This window comes from Prionailurus viverrinus, chromosome A2 (genome assembly GCF_022837055.1).
Source record: "Prionailurus viverrinus isolate Anna chromosome A2, UM_Priviv_1.0, whole genome shotgun sequence".
NCBI classification, from domain to species: domain Eukaryota; kingdom Metazoa; phylum Chordata; class Mammalia; order Carnivora; family Felidae; genus Prionailurus; species Prionailurus viverrinus.
This window is the reverse complement of record NC_062562.1, coordinates 156,678,937-156,703,772: the sequence shown is the minus strand read 5'-3', so window position 1 is coordinate 156,703,772 and position 24,836 is coordinate 156,678,937. Positions and strand designations below refer to the sequence as shown.

General features: G+C 40.7%; 2 protein-coding genes, 1 long non-coding RNA gene and 1 other non-coding gene across 5 annotated transcripts in view; 2 read left to right on the top strand and 2 right to left on the bottom strand.

Annotated features, from left to right (window-relative positions):
* LOC125151830 (uncharacterized) overlaps window positions 1-24,836 on the bottom strand; it is a 65,617-nt gene that overhangs the window by 18,851 nt on the left and 21,930 nt on the right. The window lies entirely within an intron of this gene.
* PRSS37 (serine protease 37) lies at window positions 1,843-7,555 on the top strand. 2 transcript variants are annotated; one of them, XM_047833216.1, is made up of 6 exons: window positions 1,843-1,912; window positions 2,254-2,351; window positions 4,398-4,539; window positions 5,796-6,049; window positions 6,629-6,765; window positions 7,310-7,555. In XM_047833216.1, exons 2-6 carry the CDS (start codon window positions 2,318-2,320, stop codon window positions 7,448-7,450), a joined length of 708 nt encoding a protein of 235 aa, XP_047689172.1. In that variant the 5' UTR covers window positions 1,843-1,912; window positions 2,254-2,317; the 3' UTR covers window positions 7,451-7,555. The 2 variants fall into 2 exon arrangements, with proteins under 2 accessions (XP_047689172.1, XP_047689161.1); XM_047833205.1 differs by lacking the exon at window positions 1,843-1,912 and having other exon boundaries at window positions 1,919-2,351.
* Window positions 18,240-18,344, top strand: LOC125161366 (U6 spliceosomal RNA). Its single transcript, XR_007150579.1, has one exon. It is a non-coding gene; the product is annotated as a U6 spliceosomal RNA (small nuclear RNA).
* TAS2R5 (taste 2 receptor member 5) lies at window positions 23,187-24,200 on the bottom strand. Its single transcript, XM_053447897.1, is given in 5 exon segments — window positions 23,187-23,452; window positions 23,455-23,506; window positions 23,508-23,635; window positions 23,638-23,936; window positions 23,938-24,200. Coding segments are annotated over 5 exon segments (1,005 nt in total). The 5' UTR covers window positions 24,198-24,200.

Sequence of the window (24,836 nt, the reverse complement as noted above, 5' to 3'; positions counted from 1 at the left end):
CACACACACACACACACACACACACACCCATCCATCCCTCCATAGAATTCTAAAATTATTTTTTCAAAAAGAAGCTTAAAGAACAATGTCCATATCAGATATCAGTATCCTAAAACAAAAAAGGAAAAAATAAATGGGATTAGCAAACTGCAGAGAGCATTCAAAGGCTAATGTTAAAAAGGTATTAGTATTGAAACAAGAAAACCTGCAACTGAAAGTGGTTTGGTAGGCCTGGAGAAAAGTGTGTGGGGTAGGTGGGTGGGAGAGGGGAGGCAGAGAGAAGCTGAGCAGAGAGGACTGAAGAGGACAAAATGGGATGAGGATCAAGGGAGGCCCCTAAAGCATGTTGGGGGATTATGCTACTGGCAGCAGGGAACTACTGAAGAGTCTTTAAAAGGAGACTGGAATGATCTCATCTGCATTTCAGGGGGAAAAAACCAATTCTGAGTACAAAAGAGAAGGCCAAGTTGAGCAACACTAGATGGGCATATACAGGAGTTCAAGCACAACAAGATTGTGGCCTAGATCAAGAGACAGCAGTGAGGATGGAAAGATCAGGATGGATTTAAGAGACATCTGGAAGTAGGATGGTTTGAGGTTGAGTGGTCAGAAAGAGAGAGAAATCAAACAAATGGAAGGCAGAGTTATCTCCTAAAATAAGAAAAACAGGCAAAGAATGCATTTAAAAGGCTGGAAGCATGAAGGGTTAAATTTTGACATGCTAAATCTCAAGATCTCAGGGAGCTAAAGCAGATGCAAAAAAAAAAAAAAAAAGGTTTCCAGGAGGCAGTTGTATCTGTGGGACAGGTGGTCTGGGCTGGAGATACTAATTTGAGACTCATAGACCGGTAGCTGTCCCCAGTAACAGCCTCCTCCAGAAAATCTGTTGTTTTTGGAAAGGACCCAAACTCCCTTCCTGGTCCATAAACTTTGCAAAAAATGTAGGACAAACAACGTCAGAGTAAAGAATATCTCTTTCTCAACTTTTCACCTGTGCTAACTACTCCTACCCTCACCAACAGAAAACCTTCCATAGCTCCATCCTGTCTTTGAACCTCAAGCATATTTCATAACGAAGCCCTATTCTCAGGGAAGTTGCATGATGGAATGGACCTTTCAAGGTCTAGGAATGCTAGTTGATTAGCCAAAGCCTGGAGAATATAGTTGAAAAGCTGTGTGTACCCAATAAGGAGATCAGGATTCTACTTCTATCTTTCCAATCATGTGTGACTTTGAGAAAATGACTTAAATTCTGTTTCAGTTCGGCCACCTACAGATCAAGAAAAAAACCACCCCAGCCCTGTCTCCTCTTTGCAGGTTGTTGTGCCACTGGAATGAGATTATGGGTTTAAGAAACCCTGAAGGATTAGAGTGGCACAAAGTATAGTAATTTTACAAATCTCAGACTGACCTGATACAAAATCCCCATGGACAATGTCCATACAGAAGTAAAGAATGTAGCTCAGTGCCTCGGATTCGGTAACTGTTCAATGAATGTTAGCTAATAGTGAAACTGTTCTTGTTAGAGTGTCTCCAAATTAGCCAAGGATGACCCTAGCCATTTATCATTGCCGGAGAAATCTTTTCATTAGGTAAAAAGCACCAACAGGTCCTGCCTTGTGAACTGTCACCAAAACACAGAAGATCCTAAATTTAATACAATCCAGAATGTAAACCATTCTCCAACTGCCGAAATAACTGTTCTATGAGTGCTTTTCATTTCCACATTTCCTTGGCTCAAAGCTGGTGATCAGGACCACCAGACCTGGTGGTGATGATGACTGAGTGATGAAACAGTGGTCACAGGGAAAGGTGAAGCCAGTGTAATAAAGATGGGAGGGGCTAAGGGAAAGTATAAGTAACTATTAGGGTGTTCAGAGCAAACCTGGGGACACTGTCTACCTGAGCTAAGGTGGAGCATCTTGTCCCCCACAGCCCTGGCCTCAGAAACTCCCTGAGGAAGATGAGTCCTGAGCCAGAGTCCCTTTCCCATAGACAGCTGACTTGGGCAGATGGGCTTTGAGGCATAGCAGGGAGAGGAGCCTGGATCTGGAAGTCTAAGGAACAAGGCTTCTTTTTCCTTCTTTGAAAGACCCAAGAGAGGCACAGTCTCCCATCCCCCAGCCTCCCTGGAGCAGAAGGACCTTCATCTGTCTACCTGGAGCCTTCTTCCCTCCCCCCATTTATGCCCAGATCTGCTTTCCCATCCTATTTTGGGTCCCCACGCCTAACCATAGCCATTGATTCTACCAGGTGTTCCTGAGAGTTCCATACTCTGCTGATCTTCTGCATCTCACGGGGAAAGATCTGGACTGCTATGAAATTTATCTTTTATTTGGGTGTCCTTGCTGGTATGTATCCATGAGCTTCTACTCTGTCCTATAAGGCACAGGTTAATGCAGGCTGGAGGAAGGCAGATTGGGGTGTGTAGAGGGTACAAAAGAAGAGTCCAAGAAAAGCAGTCATGGACAGAAGTAGGTATCTCCTGTCCCAGACCACACCCATAGGCTCCCATGAGGCTGAGCTCACCCTTCCAGTGCTAAGCTATGGGACGGGTGATGGTGCTCACTTGCCTTGGAGAGTGCTCGACAGTGAGCATTCCCCACTGGTGATTCCAAAATGTGGGCTTCATCACCCACTGGGCAAGTCCCAGTGTGGTCACAGGGACAAAGAACACATTCCGAAGTCTGATATCCCCCCTATTCCAGAAGCTTAGAGACTCAGAAAGCAGGGAATGAAGAAGGTAGAAACAAAAGATCAAATGCAAGGGCCCTACCCCCTGCACTCCCTGACTTCCACGAGTCCTTCTGATGGCAGAATTTGCTGGTGAGGCATCTCCCACCACCTCCAGACCGTCTATGTTGCATCACTATTAACCGTGTGTGCACAGACAAGTCAATCTACCCATGCTTTAGTTTCTTCAGTCAAAATGGGGATATTACTAACTACATCATAGAGATGTTGTGAAAGTGTTAAATAAATCCATGTAAAGCACTTAGAACAAGAGCTCAATGCCTCAATGCCTCCTGTCCTTTTTCCCTTGGGATTTCTAACTATGTGATCATAAAAGGGTATGGGGAGGTGGAGGCCAAGACTTGGGAAGGATAAATGGAAGAACCAAGGGCAGCCGAGGTAAGAACAGTATTTTATTTCTGATACTACAAGCGGCCTTCCTCCCTTTCTTAAGTGTTTTTCTTTAATAAGTCATTTTTTAAATATTACATGTTAATATTAAAAACTTAGAAATATTAAAAAGTAGGAAAAAAATAAACACTTCATAACCTCACCTCACAGTCAACACATGCTAACACTTCAACTTACTCTCAGGCTTCATTTATTTATTTGTCATTCAAATGGTTTATCTTTTTGTTTCTTTGCTTGTTTTTAGACAACTGGATTACTAGATTAATATACATTTCATTATCATTTTTAACTTAAAGAAAGGTTATTAATATTTCCTTTGCTGTTTAATATTCTTTATAAATACAATTTTAATATTTCCATATATTGATGTACTTTTTTATTTCAAATGTACTTTTTTTATTTCAAATGCCCTACATTACTATATTGGACACTTATATTTCCAGTGTTTACCTATTATAAATAGTATAATAGTATAATAGTTAAAATGAGCACACATTCATAATCTTTGTCCATATCTGATTATTTTAGGACAGATTCTTAGGGTTGGAACTATTAGGTCACAAGTGATGAACTATTTACACTTTTGATGCCTATTTCTAAATTGCTTTTCAAAAAGACAGAATCAATTCATGTTGCTACATGTAGTAAAAGAGTCTCTTCATTGTACTTTCTTAGATTCAATATTATCAACATTAAGCCAAAAATTAATATTGTAAGTATCAGATAAAATTGTATATCATTTTAATTTACATTTTATTAGAAAAAGAGGGTCAAACATTTTCATATTTCCTGGCCAATCAATTATTTCTTTAAAATTATCCATATTCTAGGGGCACCTGGGTGGCTCAGTCAGCTAAGCATCTGACTTTGGCTCAGGTCATGATCTCACGGTTCATGAGTTCAAACCCCATCTTGGGCTCTGGGCTAACAGCTCAGAGCCTGAAGCCTGCTTCAGATTCTGTCTCCCTCTCTCCCCCTCCCTGCTCATACTCTGGCTCTCTCTCTCTCAAAAATGAAATAGACATTAAAATAATAAGAAAGAAAGAAAGAAAGAAAGAAAGAAAGAAAGAAAGAAAGCAAGAAAGAAAGAGAAAGAGAGAAAGAAAGAAAGAAAGAAAGAAAGAAAGAAAGAAAGAAAGAAAACTATCCATGTTCCTTTCAACTAGGAAACTGTTAACTGTCTTATTTGTCCTAAGATATGTCTTCTATATTAAGAATGTTTTATATGTTAAGAATACTAATTATTTTCTCAGGGACAGTTTTCTCTACTCACGCATCTGTGCAGAAAGACGACCATGCTCCCTACTTGGTATACCTCAAGTCGCACTTCAACCCCTGTGTGGGTGTCCTCATCAAAAACAACTGGGTGTTGGCCCCAGCTCACTGCTACTTACCGTGAGTGTTGGGAACCCTCACTCCCACCCCTTGAAACAGCCTGATTCATTCTACATGAGTGGTTCTCAAAGGGAGGCAACTTTTCCTTCCAGGGTACATTTGGCAAAGTGTAGATATTTTCGGTTGTCACAGTGGACTGAGGGGTGCTGTGCTACTGGCATCTATCTAGAGAATAGGGCCCATGGCAAGGATGCTACTAAACATTCTACAATGTGCACCCCCTCAACAATTACCCGGCTCCAAATGTCACTACTGCAGCTGGGAAGGAAACCTGTTCCATACACTGTGCCTCCTCAGTCTCCCATCAGTTTGTTTCAAGTTTTTTACTGATGAGATAAATGTGTTTTATTAATTAAGGGACCAGCAGGTAACTGAGGGTACACTCAAATTGGATAAATTGAGGAGAATTTTTAAAAATGACTAACGACAAAGGCACGGACAAGTTATAGGGGAAGCACAAAGAAGAGTTCAGTGCCCCCAGGATTAGTATTAGAAGGGTATAGTTACTCCCCCCTAGACCTAAAGGGGCAAGAGGAGAGGTTGGTTCAAAGGAGAGGGGAGCAGGGGAGGGTGGGAGGAGAGAGAAAGGAAGAGAGGAAGCCCTGTGTACAGGGATTGCCTGATAGAAGCTGGGGCAGCCCTGCAGGAAGGGAGCTTGGAGGATAAATACTCGAACCTCACTCTTCTCCTCTAACTACTTCCTGGTGCTTGCTATCAACCGAAACCCAAGCAGAGAGCAGAGGACAGGAGAACCCATTGGCTTAATCCGTATGTAACACCTTCCAAAGGCAGAGAGCAGGATGAAGCAGGGTTGTGAGTGGGTCTAATGAAACCAACGGATCTCCACCACTCAGGTCATGCCATTGTCTTACCTCCACCAGAATGGAAATGCTCAGTTGGAGAGGCTGGAGCTGGAGTGGAGGGAAAATATTATTTCTATGCCATGCATGATTTTCCTCTTTACTACATTAAGGATGCTACATGAAAACACAGTGGTTAAGGCTCCACCACCTACTGTGTGACCATGGGGGAATTACTGCTATGTGGTTCCATCAACTGTTAAATGGATTAAAGATAGAATACACTTCATAGTTTTGTTGTAAGTAGTAAATGAGGTAATCCAGAATCCAGACCGAGCAATTGGCATAGTACCTGACACATTATAACATTTAATATCTTTGATGATGATGGTGGTGGTGGTGGTGGTGGTGGTGGTGGTGGTGACAGTGATTACTCCCACCCCCTTCTCCCTCCAGAAACCTGAAAGTGATGCTGGGAAATTTCAGGATCAGAGTCAGAGATGGCACAGAGCAGACAATTAACCCCATTCAGATTATCCGCTACTGGAACTACAGCCATAGCGCTCCCCAGGATGACCTCATGCTCATTAAGCTGGCTAAGCCTGCCAACTTCAACAACAAAGTCCAGCCACTTTCCCTCGCCACCAGCAATGTCCGGCCAGGCACTGTCTGTCTGCTCTCAGGTTTGGACTGGAGCCAAGATAACAATGGTGAGTGTACCTTCCACAGCAAATCAGGGTCATCAGTCACCCATGTCCACAGAGCTGAGAAGAGAGGAGAGGAGAATGGATGGAGACCATGAGGGTGCTAGGAAAAAGAGACTCATCCGGAAGTCCAAAGCTCCTCCCAACCCAGTGATGACACGATGACACAGAGCTACCTCCTCCAGGCTCCAGCAGCCGGGGCCACCAGGCCATCGGACTCTGCACACAGGCCACACTATTCCTGACTGCCAGACACATGGTTCACATCAGGGAGGCTGTGCTCCTCCCTTGCATCCAGGCTCATTTTGCACGTAGGGGACACCTCTGAGGACCTGAGTCAGGTCAACCCATATTCCTCCAAGACTAGATACGATGGAAAGAAAACCACTTCTTAAAAGAGTCATGCAGGCTATTTTTTCAATCCTCTAGATTAACTCTCATAACCATGCACAAGATCCTTGCCTTTTCTCAGCCCTTTTTTCTTCAGACATACACACAAAACACCAGTTGAAACACAGGGCAGTGACTGGAGAGTCTAAATAACAATTGCGAGCAGTCAACCTTTTTTATCCTGTCTTCCCTCAGGCAGGCATCCTGATTTAAGGCAGAACCTGGAGGCTCCTGTGATGTCTGATAAAGAGTGCCAGAAAACTGAACAAGGAAAAAGCCATAGGAACTCCTTATGCGTGAAATTTGTGAAAGTGTTCAGCCGAATTTTTGGGGTAATCTTTTCTCTGTATTCAACATTCATTTGCTTGTATGTGTCTAGTTTAATCATGACAGCGATTAGAAAATTAGAAAGCCCTCATCCTCTCGCAATCTTTTGAGAATTTGATAAGGCTGCACCAGGCCCTCCTTACAGATGCCTTTATCCATTAAAGTGTGGCATGCAATTGCTCTAGTTAATAACACTTTGCTAGATTTATTACTCTCATAGCTGCAAGAAAAAACAGGCATTGCTTTAAAAAAGAATTCAAACTTTTCACAAGGGAAACTCGCTTCACCAGTCCAAGTAAATGGGGTTTGACTCATTTTACATGTGAGTTCTAGAGAGGTTTTTCTCTGACTTTCTCAAGATGAAACAAGGCTAGTTACAGCAAAGCTAGGTAAATGACTCCAGCTTCCTATCTCCCAATTCGGTGCTGTTTCCATAACCCATGAGCCTACCTCTGGGCAGGGCTCATCCCACTGGGGGACTAGAGGGCTCCTGTGAGAAGATCCGATCATATCTCTCTTGTCTCTCTCCCTCTGCATGATCTCTGGTAGGAGGTGGCCGTCGCTACTGTCATCTGCAAAAACAAGCTCCAGGGAATCGAGGTCGGTCACTTCATGGGAGGGGATGTCGGAATCTACACCAATGTTCACAAATATACCTCCTGGATCGAGAACATCACTAAGGATAAATGACACCCTTCTACGCTCTCTGTATCCCACTGGCTCTAGTCATTGACTATACAGGCCACTATTTTCTCCAAACTCAAAATAAAAATCTCCAAACAGAAATGCATTACACCAGTAGCCTATGTTTTCGTGGTTGTGTCTCTTCCCATATCCCATAATGATGTGAAGAACCAAGGACAAAACATGACATGAGCACTCTTCACACAGTAGTAGGGTTATACCCATTATCTCGTTTAATGCTCACAACAATCCTCTGAGGTTATCTTTTATCCTCACTTTACAAATGAGAAAAATGAGACTAAAAGAGAGTACTTAATATTATCCAAAGCTGACAGACATCAGAGCCTAGAATAGAACCTCCAAATATCGTTTCTCAATCCCATGCTCTCAGCCTCAAAATTATAGGGGAGTCTGTGGCATCACAACAGATTTTGGCTTCTATTTTTCTGCTACTTCTCTTATCATTCAAACAGCTTGAAGCTTTCACTTGTGGCTAAAATCCTGGGTACTGGAATAATCTCTCCTAAGAACGGCCATGCTCCCTCTCACTGCTACACTGACTGCAGCATGCTACAGGGAGAGAGTTAGCGGATGCATAAGAGGCTAACAAAGAGAACTTCAGGACAGGGTCACTGCCATAAATCAAGTCCAACAGGAAGCCTGGCAGCTCCAGAACAGGGTGAAGAAGTCATCTAGATCCAAGAAGAGTATAATCTCAGGGCAGTGGAAGATTCCAGAAGCAGATATGGCTGAGAGGAGGTGAAGGAAGGGCAGAAATTGGGCTTAGCTACACACAGACCACGGGATTAATAAGGTCAAGAAAGCAGGTACCAGTCCTCTGGTTGAAGACATGGTAAAGAACTTGAAAACTGAGAACTCCGGGGCCCCAAATCTGGAAATGATCAGGGAATTCTGGATATCCAAGAGACTGGGGAATACAGGACAAGGATGGGTAATCTTCCAACAGATGTAGACTGAGGAAACAACCACACACTACCCTTGGATAATATTTCCTATTCCCTAAATTTAAAACACAATCTATACATTAAAGACCTTGGTGTTAGGCAGAATAATGGCTCCCCAAAGATGTCCACACCCTAATCCCCAGAACCCATAAATATGGGTTTTTTTCCATGAAAAAGTCAGTTTTGCAGCTGTGATTATGCTTATGGACTTGAGGATGGGAAGATTATCCTGGATTATGTGGGTGGGGCCAGTGCAATCATATGGGCTGTTAAAAATAGAAGAAGAAGAGAGAATATTTGGGCAAAGAGATGTGACAACAGAAAGGCAGCAGAGATTCAAAGCATGAGAAAGACCTGAGCTGCCATTGCAGGTTTTGAAAATGGAAGAAGGGGGCTACAAAGCAAGAAATGTAAGCAGTCTCTAGAAACTGAGAGCAAACCTCAGCTTCCAGCTAGCAAAGAAATGGGAACTTTAGTACTACAATTGCAAGGAACTGAATTCTAACAACAACCAAAATAGGCAAGGAAATGGATTCTCTCTAACAAGAAGCACAACCTTGACAACACTTTGAGTTTAGCCCATTAAAACTGGTCAAACTTCTGACCTACAGTATTGTAACATAAGAAATTTGTGTTGTTTAAGGTGTTTCTGATAATTTGTTATAGGAGCCATAGAAAACCAATACAACCTTTAAAACATAGTCTCTAGAAGAACTTCTTTCTGGGGTGCTCAGCTGGTTAAGCATCTAACTCTTGATTATAGCTCAGGTCATGATCTCCTGGTTCATGAGATTAACCCCTACATTGGGCTCTGTGCTGACAGTGAGGAGCCTGCTTGGGATTTTCTCTCTCCCTCTCTCTCTCTCAGCCCTTCTCCCCACCCCCAATCTCTCTCTGATAAATAAATAAACATTTAAAAAATAAAATAAAATAACTGGTTTCTATATTGGGAGGTAAAAACCTTCAATTGTTCCCAATTGTCCTGAAATAAACTCTAAAACCATCAGAATGGCATCCAAACCTCCTTGAGACCTCCCACCCACCCTACCCATATACTCCCAAAATATTTCTAAATATATCTTCTGCCACTTGACTCTGTGAAATGCAAATATGAGTAAAAGAAATATCAGAAGAAAATGTTAAAAAAAAAAAAAAAGCCCAGTGCTCTCTGTATTTTAAGTTGGCAACCTGGTCAAGACCCAGATTTAACAAAGTTAGAGCCATTAAAAAAAATTCCTTGGGGCACCTGGGTGGCTCAGTCGGTTAAGTGTCCAACTTCAGCTCATATCACCATCTCACAGCTCGTGAGTTCGAGCCCCGCATGGGGCTCTGTGCTGACAGCTCAGAGCCTGGAGCCTGCTTCGGATTCTGTGTCTCCCTCTGTCTCTGCCCCTCCCCTGCTCACATTCTCTCTCTCTCTCTCTCTCTCTCTCTCTTTCTCTGAAAAATAAATAAACGGTAAAAAAAAAAAATTAAAAGGTTTACAAATAAACCCTTAACAAAAAAAAATTCCTCAAGCTGAAGTCTTCAAGTGTTGAAGGCAAGAGCAACCATATTCCAGGCAAGATATTTCCTCTTCACCCATTGCCTATGACTTACACAAAAACAAATCATATTGATCACTATTCAATCAACTCCTCAGTATAAGTTTTTTCTAACAATTTTTTCAGCCCCAATTATTAGAGTGAGTTATCCAAGCACAGTGACCAGCAGCATGGGTTTGGGGGCTGAACTATCAAGACTATGAACCATCAAGACTTCTCCGAGTGCCAAGCTGCATTTCACAGATCCCTTTCCCTCTACTATTCCCTGCACTCCTGACTCCTACATCCAAGGTTGTACTGTGTTCTCCCCTTGAGGGAAATGCCAGCTGGACTTCACTAATGTTATTTCACTGATCTCAATCCCTACGTCCCCAAAAGGATTTTATATTGCATTCTGCCTTGGACAGAGGCAAGTTTACTCCAAAATAAAAACATAGTTTTAAACAGGGGCCATTGAGGGTCACCCAATTCTCATTTCTTTCTTAGATCTCTACTTCTCATTATAGAGATCATCAGGGCCATGGCCTCATCTGGAACCTGGAAACACACTGGAGCCTGGAGTGTCATAACAAAATCTGCTTTGTTCATTTGCATGAACTTAATAAAAATAATAAAGGCACATAGGCCATTATAGTTTGAACGTCTACTATACATTAGGCACTGTGTTAGACATTTTGATATGCATTCTTTGCATGTAACTCTTCAAATTTATATTCCTCCACTTACTTGAGGTTTCCGAAAAAAACACAGCTAGTAACTTTCCCAAGACCATATAGTTAATAAACAGCAGACCAAGGATACAAACCTTGATCCAACTGACTCCAAAGCCTGTGCCATTTCCTTTCTGTTTTCCCATAACTACATTTCTAAATACACAGATGTTTCCTACATACTTACTCTTGCTTTTTTCCTCACATAAGGCAAAAAGCTCCTATTTAGATAACATAAGAAGTTTTATGGCTTCTCCCATGATCTCTGATTTTAGCTCCCAGTGAAATATTCTTTGAGGTCTGTAGATAGAGAGTCTTCAGGATTCCTACCTAAAATTAAGGCTTCTCTAGGGACCACTTCATAATATTCTATTTCTATATTCCAGAAAGCGATAGATTTAATCCCAAGATAGGTATAACTAGAATGACAGCACTAGGATATCAACAGGTGATTGGCAATATCATTTCAAATTACGTATTTTGTTAAATAACTTTGAAGGAGGAACCAGTCTGCTGTGCTGATTCCACCACATCTCTCCAACCTCCTAATATCACAGCTCCCCAAGTTTAGTCTTGGACTTCTTCTATCTATACTTACCTACTTCCTTAGTGATCTATACCATACATAATCTAACAGTGCCCAAATGTGTATCTCCAGCTTGGGCTTTGCCCTTGACTGTCAGTCTCATATACTCAGCTGTCTACTCAACAGCTACATTTTGATATCTAATCTGTATCTCAAAGTTAATATGTCCAACTGAACTCCAAGTCTTATTGAAGATGGACCTGCTCCACCCACAGTCTTCCCCATATAAACTGATGACAATCTGATGAGCCTGCAATTTACTCAGGCCAAAAATTCTGGAGTCACTTTTGATTCCTCTCTGTTGTCTCATTTTCAATCTACAGGAAAATCTTGCCAGTTCCACTTCAAAACATTTCCACGATCTTATTACTTTTCCCTGCCTCCACTGCTACCACCCTGGTAAGCCTAGATTATTGCAATATCCTCTTAACTCATCTCCCTTCTGCTACCTTTGCCTTATTAAACTCAACCTATTCTCAATACAATGACCAAAGTGATCTTTTAAATGTTTTTTAGTGCTTATTTATTTATTTTTGAGAGAGAGAGAGAGAGAGAGAGAGAGAGAGAGAGAGACAGAGCACCAGCAGGGGAGGAGCAGAGAAACAGGGAGACACAGAATCCGAAACAGGCTCCAGGCCCCGAGCTGTCAGCACAGAGCCTGACTCAGGGCTTGAACTCAGATCATGATCTGAGCCAAAGCCGGACACTCAACCGACTGAGCCACCCAGGAGCCTCCAAAGTGATCTTTTAAAATGTAAGCCAAGTTTTACCACTTACCTCTGCTAAAAACCCTCTAAAGGCTCTCCATCTCAGAATAAAGGGCAAAGTCTGCACAGTGGTCTATAAGGACCTTAAAAATCCCACAGCCCCTTTGATCTAATCTCCCACCTCTCCTCCAGCCACACCAGCCTTCTAGCTCTTCTTTGAGCATGTGAGACACTTACTTGCCTCAAAATTTTTGTACTTTTCCCAGATGCATGCATGGCTTACTTCCTAAAATTTTTGCTTAAATGTTATTTTCTCAGCAAAGTCTTATCTGACTACCCTGTTTAAAATTAGAACCCCCACCTCTGATGGAAGTACATGTAAATATTCATCTTCTATGAAAATTTGACAATGCATATGAGAAACCTTATAATTATGCTTATTCACTGCTTTTAGGCTTCTGCTTTTACAGCTTTTCAAAGATGTTTGCTGTAGCACTATAAAGAGCAAAAAACAGGGTGATTGGTGGTGGTAATAAAAATGTCCAGCCAAGAGGCTGTGGAGAAACGGAAACCCTCTTGCACTGTTGGTGGGAATGCAAACTGGTGCAGCCGCTCTGGAAAACACTGTGGAGATTCCTCAAAAAATTAAAAATAGATCTACCCTATGACCCAGCAATAGCACTGCTAGGAATTTACCCAAGGGAGAGAGGAGTGCTGATGCATAGGGGCATTTGTACCCCGGTGTTTATGGCAGCACTTTCAACAATAGCCAAATTATGGAAAAAGCCTAAATGTCCATCAACCGATGAATGGATAAAGAAGATGTGGTTTATATATACAATGGAATACTACTTGGCAATGAGAAAGAATGAAATCTGGCCATTTGTAGCAACGTGGATGGAACTGGAAAGTGTTATGCAAAGTGAAATAAGTCAGGCAGAGAAGAACAGGTACCATATGTTTTCACTCATATGTGGATTCTGAGAAACTCAGCAGAGGACCAGGGGGAAGGGGAAAGGAGGAAAAAAAGTTACAGAGAGGGGAGGAGGCAAACCATAAGAGACTCTTAAATACTGAGAACAAACTGAGGGTTGATGGAGGGTGTGGGAGAGGGGAAAGTGGGTGATGGGCATTGAGGAGAGCACTAGTTGGGATGAGCACTGGGTGTTGTATGGAAACCAATTTGACAATAAATTTCATTTTAAAAAATGTCCAGCCATAGACTGTTGCTTATAAAAAAAATAAAAAGCATTGCAATCATAAACAATAATATATCCGGTCATTTAAAATGGTATTGTAGAAAGAGCAGAATCAGACGTATAAATACAGAGAACAAATTGAAGTTTGCTGGAGGAAAGGGGGTGGGGGATGGTCAAAATGGGTGAAGGGGAGAAGGAGATACAAGCTTCTAGTTATGGAATGAATAAGTCATGGGACGGGGAGGCATAGCATAGGGTATTTCAATGATATCGCAGTACCATTGTATGGTGACAGATGGTCACTATACTTCTGGTGAGCACAGCATAACATGTAGAGAAGTTGAAACAGTATGTCATACACCTGTAACTAATGTACCAATGTGTGTCAACTATACTCAGATAAAAAAAACGTAAAAATAAAAAAGGAAAATGGTTTTGTAGAAGAATATGTAATGGCAAGAAAACTTTAAGTATAAAGTTCAGTTTATAACATAGAATAGATATTATGGTTCCATTTTTGTCCCCATAGCTATTCACTGAACACTAATCTTAACACTGAGGGACAGGAGGAAAACAAACAAAAAGATCCCTGTCCTCCTGGAGTATACATTTTATCTTAAGGATACAGGCAGTTAAAGAAATTTAAATTTTTATTGTCAGGTAAGTGCTATGGTAAAAAATAAAACGAATTTGAGAGTACTGAGATAACATTTTTTTAAGTTAATTTTGAGAGAAAGAGAGCACATGGGGGAGGGCCAGAGAGAGAGGAGACAGAATCCCAAGCAGGCTCCTCACTGTCAGTACTGAGCCCCACACAGGGTTCAATCTCACAAACTGTGAGATCATGACGTGAACCGAAATCAAGAGTCGGGCGCTCAGTGGACTGAGCCACCAGGCACCCCATGGGATAACATCTTAGAGGAAGAAAGGAGATTCACTTGGCAAAGATGACCCCAAACCTGAGCATGTTCTGAGACTCCTGGGGGGGGGGGGGGGGGAGGGGGATGCACCTGGGTGGCTGAGTCGGTTAAGCCTCCGAACTTAGGCCCAGGTCATGATCTCACAGTCTGTGAGTTCGAGCCCCATGTCAGGCTCTGTGCTGACAGCTCCGAGCCTGGAACCTGCTTCGGATTCTGTGTCTCCCTCTCTCTGCCTCTCCCCTCCTCATGCTCCGTCTGTCTGTGTCTCTCAAAAATAAATAAACATTAAAAAAATTAAGAATCCTTGGGAATGCCAGGAAAGCAGTAAATGGATTGGAAGGTGTTGTGGGAGGTGGCGTCTCCATTCCTAGAGACATCATGACTAACACGTAGTGAGAATGCCATAATCGGGGTGAGGGAGTGGCATGGGGATGTGTTTATGGCGAGGTGTAATAATAAAGTGTGACAGAAGGTGGGTCCTGCGTCTGAGTGTACCCACATGATGCTGAGGACAAAAAAGCAAAGGAAAGGCAGAGGGTGTGAGAGCTCTCCAGGGACATCTAGAACATGAATCTCAGAAGTAATGATGTGGCTGGCAAGTGCTCCCACCGGAACCCTGGGAAGACCCAAAGCCAGCTGGTACAAAGCGAGGGGCTTTGGGGCTCATCAAATGGAACACCAGCCGTTCCTCCAACTCTTTTTCTAGTTCCGTAGAAATACCCAGGGTGCTGAATTACAAAACCTCATTAAAGGAAAGAAAGCCTGAACTGTTGACACCTATCTTTTTCTTAAAGTTTTAATTTAAATTCCAGTGAGGTAACAGAGAGGGTAATATTAGTCTCAGGGGTAGGATATAGTGACTCAACACTTACATATGACACCCAGTGCTCATCACAAGTGCCCTCCTCAATCCCCATCACCTAGGTCACCCATCCCCCCACCCACCTCCCCTCTGGTAACCATCAGTTTGCTCTCTAGAGTTGAGTCTGTTTCTTGTTTTATAGTCATCTTTTACCCTATATTCAATATAAGTTCATCTCAACATGATACTGTTAATTAAATTGATTACACATCAGGAAAACTTCAGTGCTTTTAATGCTCTTTAACCTTTGCTGCACATTGGAACTGCCAGGGGAGACTTAAAAGACATAATGCTTAGGTCCTATCTCAGAGATTCTAATTTATTGGCTTTGGGCAGGACCTGAGCATTGGGATATCTCTTATGCAACCGAAACTGAAAATCCAAAACTAACTTGTACCATAAAGCTTACATTATCTACGGCTTTCTCAGAATTTTACAGAATACTAGAGACTGTGAAAAACAATCTTTTAAAAGCTCATGTTTACTAATGGTTTCATACTACAATATAGAAACACATCAGCTTTTGTGTATTAACCTTATATACAACTATCTACCTTTCTAACTTATTTCCTAATATTTTTTAGATTATTGGGATTTTCTACGAACATAATCATATCTTCTTAAAATAATGACAGTCTTAATAGTATGATGTATAAACCTGTCAAATCACTAAGTTGTACACCTGAAACTAATGTAACATTGTGCATCAACTATACTCAAATAAAAAAGGAAAGAACATAATGGCAGGTTTATTTCTTCTTTTCCAACCATTATATCTGTAATTGCTTTAATATGACTTTAGGTATATAATTCAGTGGTTTTGCATATATTCACAGAGTTAAACAATTATCACCACTAATTTTAGAACAGTTTTCTTGACCCCAAAAGAAACCCTGTCTCCATAGCAGTCACTACCCATTAGCTCTATCCTCCAGCCCCTGGAAACCTCTGACCTAATTTCTAGCTCTATAGATTTGACTATCTGGGGCCTTTCATATAAGTGAAATCATATAATTAGTATTGTGACAGGCTTCTCTCCTCAGCACATTTCCAAGTTTCATCTATGTTATAACATGTATCACTACTTCTTTCCTTTTTACAGCTGAATAATATTCCACTGTATGAGTGTGTGTGTGTGTGTGTGTGTGCGCGCGCGCGCGCGCCTGTGTGCCTGTGTGTCTGTGCGTGTATGTATGTATAATGCCACATTTTGTTTATCCATTCATATGATGATGGACATTTGAGTTGTTTCCATTTCTTGACTATTAGGAACAATGTTTCCATGAATATTCACGCACAAGCTTTAGTGTAGACATGAATTTTGGATTTCTCTTGGCTGTATACCTATGAGTGAAACTGCTGGATTTTATAAGTATATGCTTAATATTTTGAGGCACTGCCAAGCTGTTTTCCAAAGTGGCTGCACCAGGTTATATTCCTACCAGTAATGAATGAGAATTCCAATTTCTTCACATCTTCACCAACATGTAGTATTGTCTTTTTTATTATAGCCACCTACTAGGTATGAGGTGCTATCTCATTGTGGTTGTGACTTGCATTTCCTTAATGACTAAGGATGTTGGCCACCTCCATGTGCTTGTGGGCCATCGGTATACCTTCTTTGAAAAAATAACTGTTCAAAGCCTCAGGTCCAGTTTTTTATTAGAAGGTCTTTTTACTATAGAGGTATAAGAGTTATTTATATATCTCAGATACTAGTCCCTTATTATTTGCAAATATGCAAATATTTTGTCCTATTCTATAGTTGCCTTTTTACTTTTTTGATGGTGTCCTTTGAAACACAAATGTCTTTTTTAATTGTTGAAGTCTGATTTATCTATTTTGTTGTTGTTACTTGTACTTCTGGTGTCATATCTAAGAAACCATGGCTTAACCTAAGGTCACCAAGATTTATTACCATAAGTTTGTACCTAAGAGTTGTGTAATTGTAGGTATTACATTTAGGCCCATGATATATTTTTAGTCAATTTTTGAACAGTGTGAACTAAGGATCAACTTTACTCTTTTCTATGTGGGTATCCAGCTGTTCCAGCAAACTCTGCTGAAAAGATTTCTTTTATTGTTGAATTGTTTTGGCACCCTTGACTAAAGTCATTTCACCATAGTGTGAGGGTTTATTTCTGGACTCTAGATTCTGTCCCATTCATTCATATTCTGTCCTTACACAAGTACCACACTGTCCTGATCACTATAGCTTTGAACTAAATTTTGAAATTGAGAAGTGTGAATCCCCCCAAATTTGTTCTTTTCCAAAATTCTTTGGGTTATTATGGGTCTCCAGCAAAATCATATAAATTATAGGACAAGCTTGTCAATTTCTGGGGAAAAAAAGCCAACTGGGATTCAGATAGGGATTGTATTTATCTGTAGATCAATTTGGGGAATACTGACATATTAACAATAGTAAGTATTCTAATCCATGAACACGGGATGTCTTTCCATTTATTTAGGTCTCTTTAATTTCTTTCACAATGTTTTAAAGTTTTCAGGGTGTATTATACTTCTATTAAAACATTCCTATGTATCTTATTCTTTCTAAAGTAACTGTAAATGAATGTCCTCTTAATTTCATTTTTAAGATATTCATTACAAGTGCACAGATACACAACTGATTTTTGTATATTGACCTTGTATTCTGTAACCTTTCTGAAGTTGTTTATTATTTATCATGAATTCCCTAGGACTTTCTATATTCAAGATTTTCTATCTTGTAAGTCTTTTCAAAAAACAAACAACTTTTTAATATATATGTCAGAAGAAGCAATACACACAAAGAGATAACTTAAGAGAATTTAACAAAAGATTTATGAAGATGTAGGCAAGGTTAAAGGAAATAACAAGGGATGATGAAGTACCCACATACTCAGGAAGCCACTGCCAAAGCACATTTATCTGGCATTTATATGCTACTTTCTGTATCTCTAATTATTCCTTGCCAGTGCGAATATTTAAAGTTATTTTTCCCAAAGACTAGTATAATAATAACATTGAGGGTAAATATTTACAGTTACTGCTATGCACCAGGCACTCTTCTATGCACTTCGCATATATTAATTCATTTAATCCTCATGATGAATTTATGACCAAAAAAAAAAAAGCCCTTTCTGCTATACAGTGGCATATGTGTTCTTATAAAACTTCAAACTCTATAAAATCATATACAGAAAAATTAAAGAGCTTGTGAGGAAAATAACATTGAATTATACTACTGAAAACTTATGCATCTTTGTAACCAGAGCACCAACTGAAATAAAAACAATCCTAATAAAAATCCTAAAAGAGTGCTCACTTCAGCAGCACGCATACTAAAGTGAAACAATACAGAAAGATTAGCATGGCCCCTGTGCAAGGATGACAGAGAAAAAAAAAATGCAAAAAAAAAAAAAAAAGTCCTACAAAGATGTGTCTCAGCCAGCCTTTGCACTCAGCATCAGTCACATAATTGACAACCTTTAAACTGGGGTTTGTTCTTCCTTCAAATCTTTGAGGGCAGTAATTTCTAGAGATCAGTTTCATTACAATTTAAAAATCTGAATCAGAGAAGGCCTCATCTAACAACACACTTAAAAAAAAAACAACAACACTGGATGAATGTTTTCGTAGATACCTAATCTTTATTCACAATTTTTCCAGTAACTTAACGTGGTGTAGAATGTAGAGGTTCTTGAAGCTACTCTACTATTCCCACCAAAGGAAAGCACTTCAGTTACGTTTTCAGATTTTTTCTTAAAAGCCATATATTGGTAAGGCTTTCCTTACCAATAGTTTCTTTTGTCTTCAATCTATATGCTGATTTTTTTTGGTCTATTTCTCCCATTTCCATTACTTCCCTCTATCACATATTGTAGCACTGGCAATTATTTGTTCTAGATACTTAGAATCATTTCCAGTTATACACAACATTGACTCCCTTAATACAGTTGTGAATGTGACTTCACATTCCTGCCAAATCCTTTAGAATTTCAAGATCTTCCTTGATTGCTAAAACATTTCAGAATTTGCTCGCTAACTTCATGATCATCAACCCACTAAGCCTTCACTGACATTTTTATAATTGACTCCCTGTATATAATCAATACAAAAATAGGTCACTAGCCAGAAAAATACTTCTAAACTTTTCTTCTTGGTGTTATTTGAAAGTAAGAATAAAATACTAAAATAGAATGTAATGCAAAATTTTTTTCTGCATTCTACTGAGGAGTGTCATAGTTATGATCTGCTCTTCCTCAAAGTTTTATGAACTTTTCTTTGATATTCTTACGATATCCTTGTAAACTTTCCTCTCTGATATTTTTAAATTCTTCTGTAATGTGCTTAAACATGAAGGGTCCCCCCACCTTCTCTGTTTTGTTTGACATCCTTTTGTGTCTTTCAATCTAGGTTTTTTCTTTTTCTTTTTTTTTCTTTCTTTCTTTCTTTTTTTTTTTTTTAACCTTTCTTTAACCCAGGGCAATTCTTGGTCATTAATTCTTCAACTATTTCATTCCTTCCCCTCATTTTTCCCATCTCCTCTGGGACTCCAGTCACACAATAATTATTCCGTTATTTCTATGTGCCATATAGCTTTTCTCTTCTTTTACATTTTCCATCTTTTTATGCTTCCTGCTACCTTCTGAGAGAGTTCTTTGAGCTGAACTTCCAGTTCAGATTATAAATCTTCATTAGCTCACCATCAGCCACATCAATTCTGCTCCTTAATCTAATTCTTGAGTACTTCATTTCATTTAACTTAAAAATACATATTTCAGAAACCAAAAAGAAATCAGACTTTTCCTCGCCCCAGAGCCTGTTGACTAGGGCAGGTGTATGACCTAGAATCAGCCAACCAGAGGCTCACAGGCAGGACTTTGGACCTTGTAGCTGTGACTCAGAGGGACACACTCTCAAAGGTGGGGCAGTGTCACAGACACAATGCCTACAGTAGAAATGTGAGAGCAAAGTGCTAGCATCAGTCCCTATAGAGTGACTTGGTTGTGTTCTCAGCTGTTTATATTCTCTTGGTTCCCATTCTGATCTTGACTTTCCAGCCTTCCCACTGATTCTGTGAGACAGCCAATTTCTTCCAACAGATGTATTTTCTCCTTAAGTCATTTGAAGTTGGACATGAGGTGGGATATGGGAAAAGTACAGGACAGCTGAGGCACTAATTTCTTCCTTCTACAGCTCAGATTCTATAGATACTGTCAGAAGTTAAAGTTCAAAACAGAAAAGTTGAAAACATATTACTTAAAGTTATAAAATTAATGACAAATAAATAAAACGAATCAAATTTAGGAGAGGGGAATGGTTCTGGTTGAGATAATGCCCAAACTTTGATGAATGGGCTTCAAAAGTTATAGTTCAAAGTTTATAAACCAAGTAATAAAGCAAAATCGAGTTGAGAGAGTTGAGAAAATAATCACTAGAAGAACTATGGCAAATGGCAAAATATGACCATATCCAGGCAGTAGGACTAATAATAGGGAGCTGAATGAAAACTCGTTACTTTTTTAAACTTTTTAGACTTCCTCTAGGCTGCATCATCACAGATCCTACTGCATAATAGAAAGGAAGGCTAGTAATGTCTACACACACACACACACACACACACACACACACACGCACACACACATGCACACATGTGCACGTGGTTCCAGTTGCAGCTCTGAGAATGCAAATTAGGAAAGATGCAATTACATAGGAATCAATTCAAGAGCACAGATTTGCCTTCTGATTTGTTTCCTTGGATAAAATACAAAGCAGCCTCACCACATCATGAACTAAATCATGTTTAGAAAAGGAAGAGAATCCAGTCCCTAAAAGTGGGTAAATGCAAGTGTTTTGTCCCTAGGAAAAGCAAGTCATAGAAACTTCAGTTGTGATTGGGGATCTCGGCTCCCAGGCAACCCACCAATACCAAACTTGAAAGATTAGTTATTTCACCTGTTGAAACACGCTCATAAACTTGGGCATTCCACCGGCGAATCCTAGCATGAAGTCATATAAGCACAAACAAGAGGAACTTAAGGTTTACTGGAAAGAGCACAAGACCTGTGGTCCAAACTCTGGGAATGTTTTACCTGCGAAGTTTACCAGCTGATGATCTTGAGCAAATCACTGCTCCAGCCTGAGTTTTGTGATCTATAGCATAAAGATAGAAATGCTAACTACATGGAGTTGTTACTAAAATCAAACGAGATAATGGACAATATATGAGAATGCCTGATAAAATGGAAAGCCTGACACAAATGGTAGGTACTATTATTATCGTTATTGCAACAGTTGGTCATAAAGGACATCTGGATAGATATAGGCATGGCATAATGGAAAGTTCATCCTACTACTAAAAATACAACCAAGGGGAAGCATCTCTACTTGAAATGGATGGATATTATCATTCCCAGAAGACAACAAGACAGTGCTGGACCTCACACAACTCACAGTGACATCAGAGAAGCGAGTTCTCCCTGAATGGTGACTAACATCCACATGTGCCTAGCATGTACTTCAGTTCTCAGCTTTAGGTAAGGAAAAGACACATGTTGGGGAGAACAGATAAGTAAAAGTGGATTAATTAGCATGGTTCAAGAGAAGTGAAAAAAATGTTAGGTTTATCAGTTGAATTCCAGATCCCCTGGAACTGAATCAAAAGAAATGTGTTCAAACAAGGCTAAAAGGAAGACTGAGAAAGTTCATAAAAAGAAGGATGGGATTCAGAGAAGCCTCAGGCAAAGCTAGCTTGTGTAGCATGGTAGCATGATGTCAGGGGATAAGCCCAGGACCCAGAGCCAGGAAACTGAGTTTTGGTCCCAGAACTGCCATGGGCTCTCAGTTTCTTTCTTTTTTTTTTTTTTTTCTTTTTTTTGAAGAAGAAGAAGAAGAAAGAGAGACAGGGCATGAGCAGGGGAGGAGCAGAGAGAGAGAGTCACACAGAATTCAAAGCAGGCTCCAGGCTCTATGCTGTCAGCACGGAGCCCCATGCGGGGCTCCAACTCACGAATCGTGAGATCACGACCTGAGCGGAAGTCGGACGCTCAACAGACCGAGCCACCCAGGCGCCCCAGGGCTCTCAGTTTCTTTATAAAATAAAAGAGGAATTGTAAAGGGTGCCTGGGTGGCTCAATTGGATAAGCGTCTGACTCCTGGTTTCGGCTCAGGTCACAATCTCACAGTTCATGAGTCCAAGCCCCACGCTGGTCTCCATGCTGACAGCACAGAGCCTGCTTGGGATTCTCTCTCTCCCCTCTCTCTCTGCCCCTCCCCTGCTCACGCGCATGCACGCTCTCTCTCACTCTTTCTCTCAAAATACACATTAAAAAAAAAGAGGAACTGTAAGACTAGTTAATGTAACTAATTGATCATTTAGAAAATACTAACTTACTATATTCTAGGTGGTATTCTAGGCATCAATAACCTAGGAGAAAACAAAAAGAGACGCAGTTCCTGCTGCCATGGATTTGACATTCTAGATGATCTCCATCCAACTCAAAGACTTAGTATGCTAAAACTCTGATTTCAGCCTGCAGGGAAACCAGAGCAGACAGTCAGGATGGCTAGTTGACCAAGGAAGATGAAGCTTCACACATTCAGGGAGAAGTATCCTTTTTTGTGAGCAGAAGCAAGTGGCCGTCACTCCCATCTTGCTCCAGTCTAGGTCCTGGGCTTTGAGGTTTAATATAGAACATGGCAGCCAACTGACTTTTATCCTAAAAGGCAAGTCTAGGACTCAAAGAAACTTCTAGAAATATAAAGATATTTTGTTTTGTTTTTCAGTTAGTTAACTAGACCTACTACCGTAGAGAAATGGGAAAATTATTTGATACTTCTTTTTTTAAAAAACTTACCTAAAATGACTAACATTAGTGGATAAGTGAAACTTAATAAAAATGATCAATCTCTATATTAATTGCTCCTAATCTCTGTTCCCTATAATAGGAAAAACACGACTTAAATATGCAATTTAAAAAGAAATGAATTATTTGGTATATGTAAACAGAATATAACACCTATTTTACCAAACATAAAGCCCCAGTCTTGATTTCTATAATACAATAAAACAATTATACTTTACAGTGCTAACAGTGAAACAGTATTAGTTTTTATTCTGTACTTCCTGTAGATCATCTGTTGATTTGGTGTCAGAGAAGAAAAAATTTTACAGACATGAATGTCAGCTCCCTTATAAAGAGCTACCAAAAACTGTCTCAAAAGAGTATTCTGAGCACTCGTTTCTCTCCAGATCAAGGGCCTCAGGATCTCCAAGCATACACTATCTTCCACAGGATTCTCTAACAAGTCTGCTTCATCCTGGGATTCCCCTTGATCAATATGACAGAATGAAGAGAAGGATAGGCAGCCATGAGGGTCTTGGAAATGAAGACAACGGGGAGATTAGCAGAATACTTGGAGATGATGGGAAAGAGGCTGGCCAGGATATAAACCACGCGAAGGATAAGGAAGCAGGTCAAGGGCTTCAGGGCAGTGATGTGAGGCTGGGCCCAAGCATCTCTCCTACAGCTGTATGCACCTTCATCTTCTTGTGGTGTCTACACAAAGAGACAATCAATCAGCATCCCAGAAGGAACAAGAAACACCATGAAAGGCAACCCACTTCCTGCAGTGAGCTTTAATATATACATGTAGTACCAGTTTGAAAGGGTGCACAGAATGCTGTTGTTGCCTTGGGAAGGATTTTGGACGTTAAGCCAATGTGGGCCACAAGTAACAAATTTATCATGAGGTACCCCAGAAGGCACCAAAGACTCAGGTGATAGGCCCTCTGCTTCAGCCACAGACAGACAGGGTGTTTAAGGGCTGTGATCTTCCTACAGTAGAAGACACTGAGGAAAGTGGCAAACCACAAGCTGGCCTGGCTTATCAGGACCCAGAAGACACTGAGGTAGCGAAGCCAACGGCTGCTCTGGAAAAGCGGAAACAGGATTAAGTCCATCATAATCAGCCACCGCAGGAGAAATCAGGAAACGGCCAGGCCCGGGACAATTGTATAAGGACCTGTTGAATTTTCTGACCCGTTCTCCAAAACTCCAAACCACAAGGACTCCATTTCCAACCAGGCCAATGAGAAATTCGGCCACTCTCACCATCATCAGCAGTGCTAGGGCGGCAGACAGTATGGCTGGGGTCACGAGTCTCTCACTTCCTTCACAGAAAATGTCCTGCTTCAACAGATGAATGTGTGTGGCTCCTGGCTGAGCTTCAGATCCCCGGAGGGTGATGCCACACTCAAGGTAAGTTTTCATACCACAAAATCTGGATTTGGCCTTGCCCTTCTGGAACCTGTCCTCTAAAACTGAACAGCTGTAACCAGGCACAGAGAATTTAGAAGTTACGACCCCTCTGTATTTGCACCCACATGAACACACTGAACCTACACTCAGAGATTTGAAGCAGGACCATAGACACCAACTCCCCTTCTCAAGGGTCATGGGCTAGCATCTAGACACCAGCACATAATACAGTAAGAAGACCAAATCCAAGCATTCTCTGGTTGGTTTTTTTTTTTGGGGGGGGGGGGGGGCTTGGGGCTTTTTTTAGAGAGAGAGCACAAATAGGGGAGAAGGGCAGAAGGACAGAGAGAAAGAATCTTAAGCAGATTCCATACTTAGCATGAAGGCTGGTGTAAGGCTCAATCCCACAGCCCTGGGATCATGACCTGAGGTGAAATCCAGAGTCAGACACTCAACCGACTGAGCCACCCAGGCTCCCCCATTCTCAGGTTTTATACAGTGCCAAATGTGAGCTCATATTATAAAAAATTAATTTTATTTTCATAAAAAGTACTTTGAACATATAAGCATGAGAGCTGCATACAGCTGAATTTAAAATATATTTCATTACCAAACAAATAATAACAAAGTAGAATATATTTCATTATCAAA

Excerpts from the sequence above, each read along its gene's own strand:
- PRSS37 (XM_047833216.1), top strand. The coding sequence starts at position 2,318 with ATGAAATTTATCTTTTATTTGGGTGTCCTTGCTG. Across the intron at positions 2,352-4,397 it reads TTATTTGGGTGTCCTTGCTG|GGACAGTTTTCTCTACTCAC; the intron begins GTATGTATCCAT and ends TTATTTTCTCAG. Across the intron at positions 4,540-5,795 it reads CCAGCTCACTGCTACTTACC|AAACCTGAAAGTGATGCTGG; the intron begins GTGAGTGTTGGG and ends TTCTCCCTCCAG.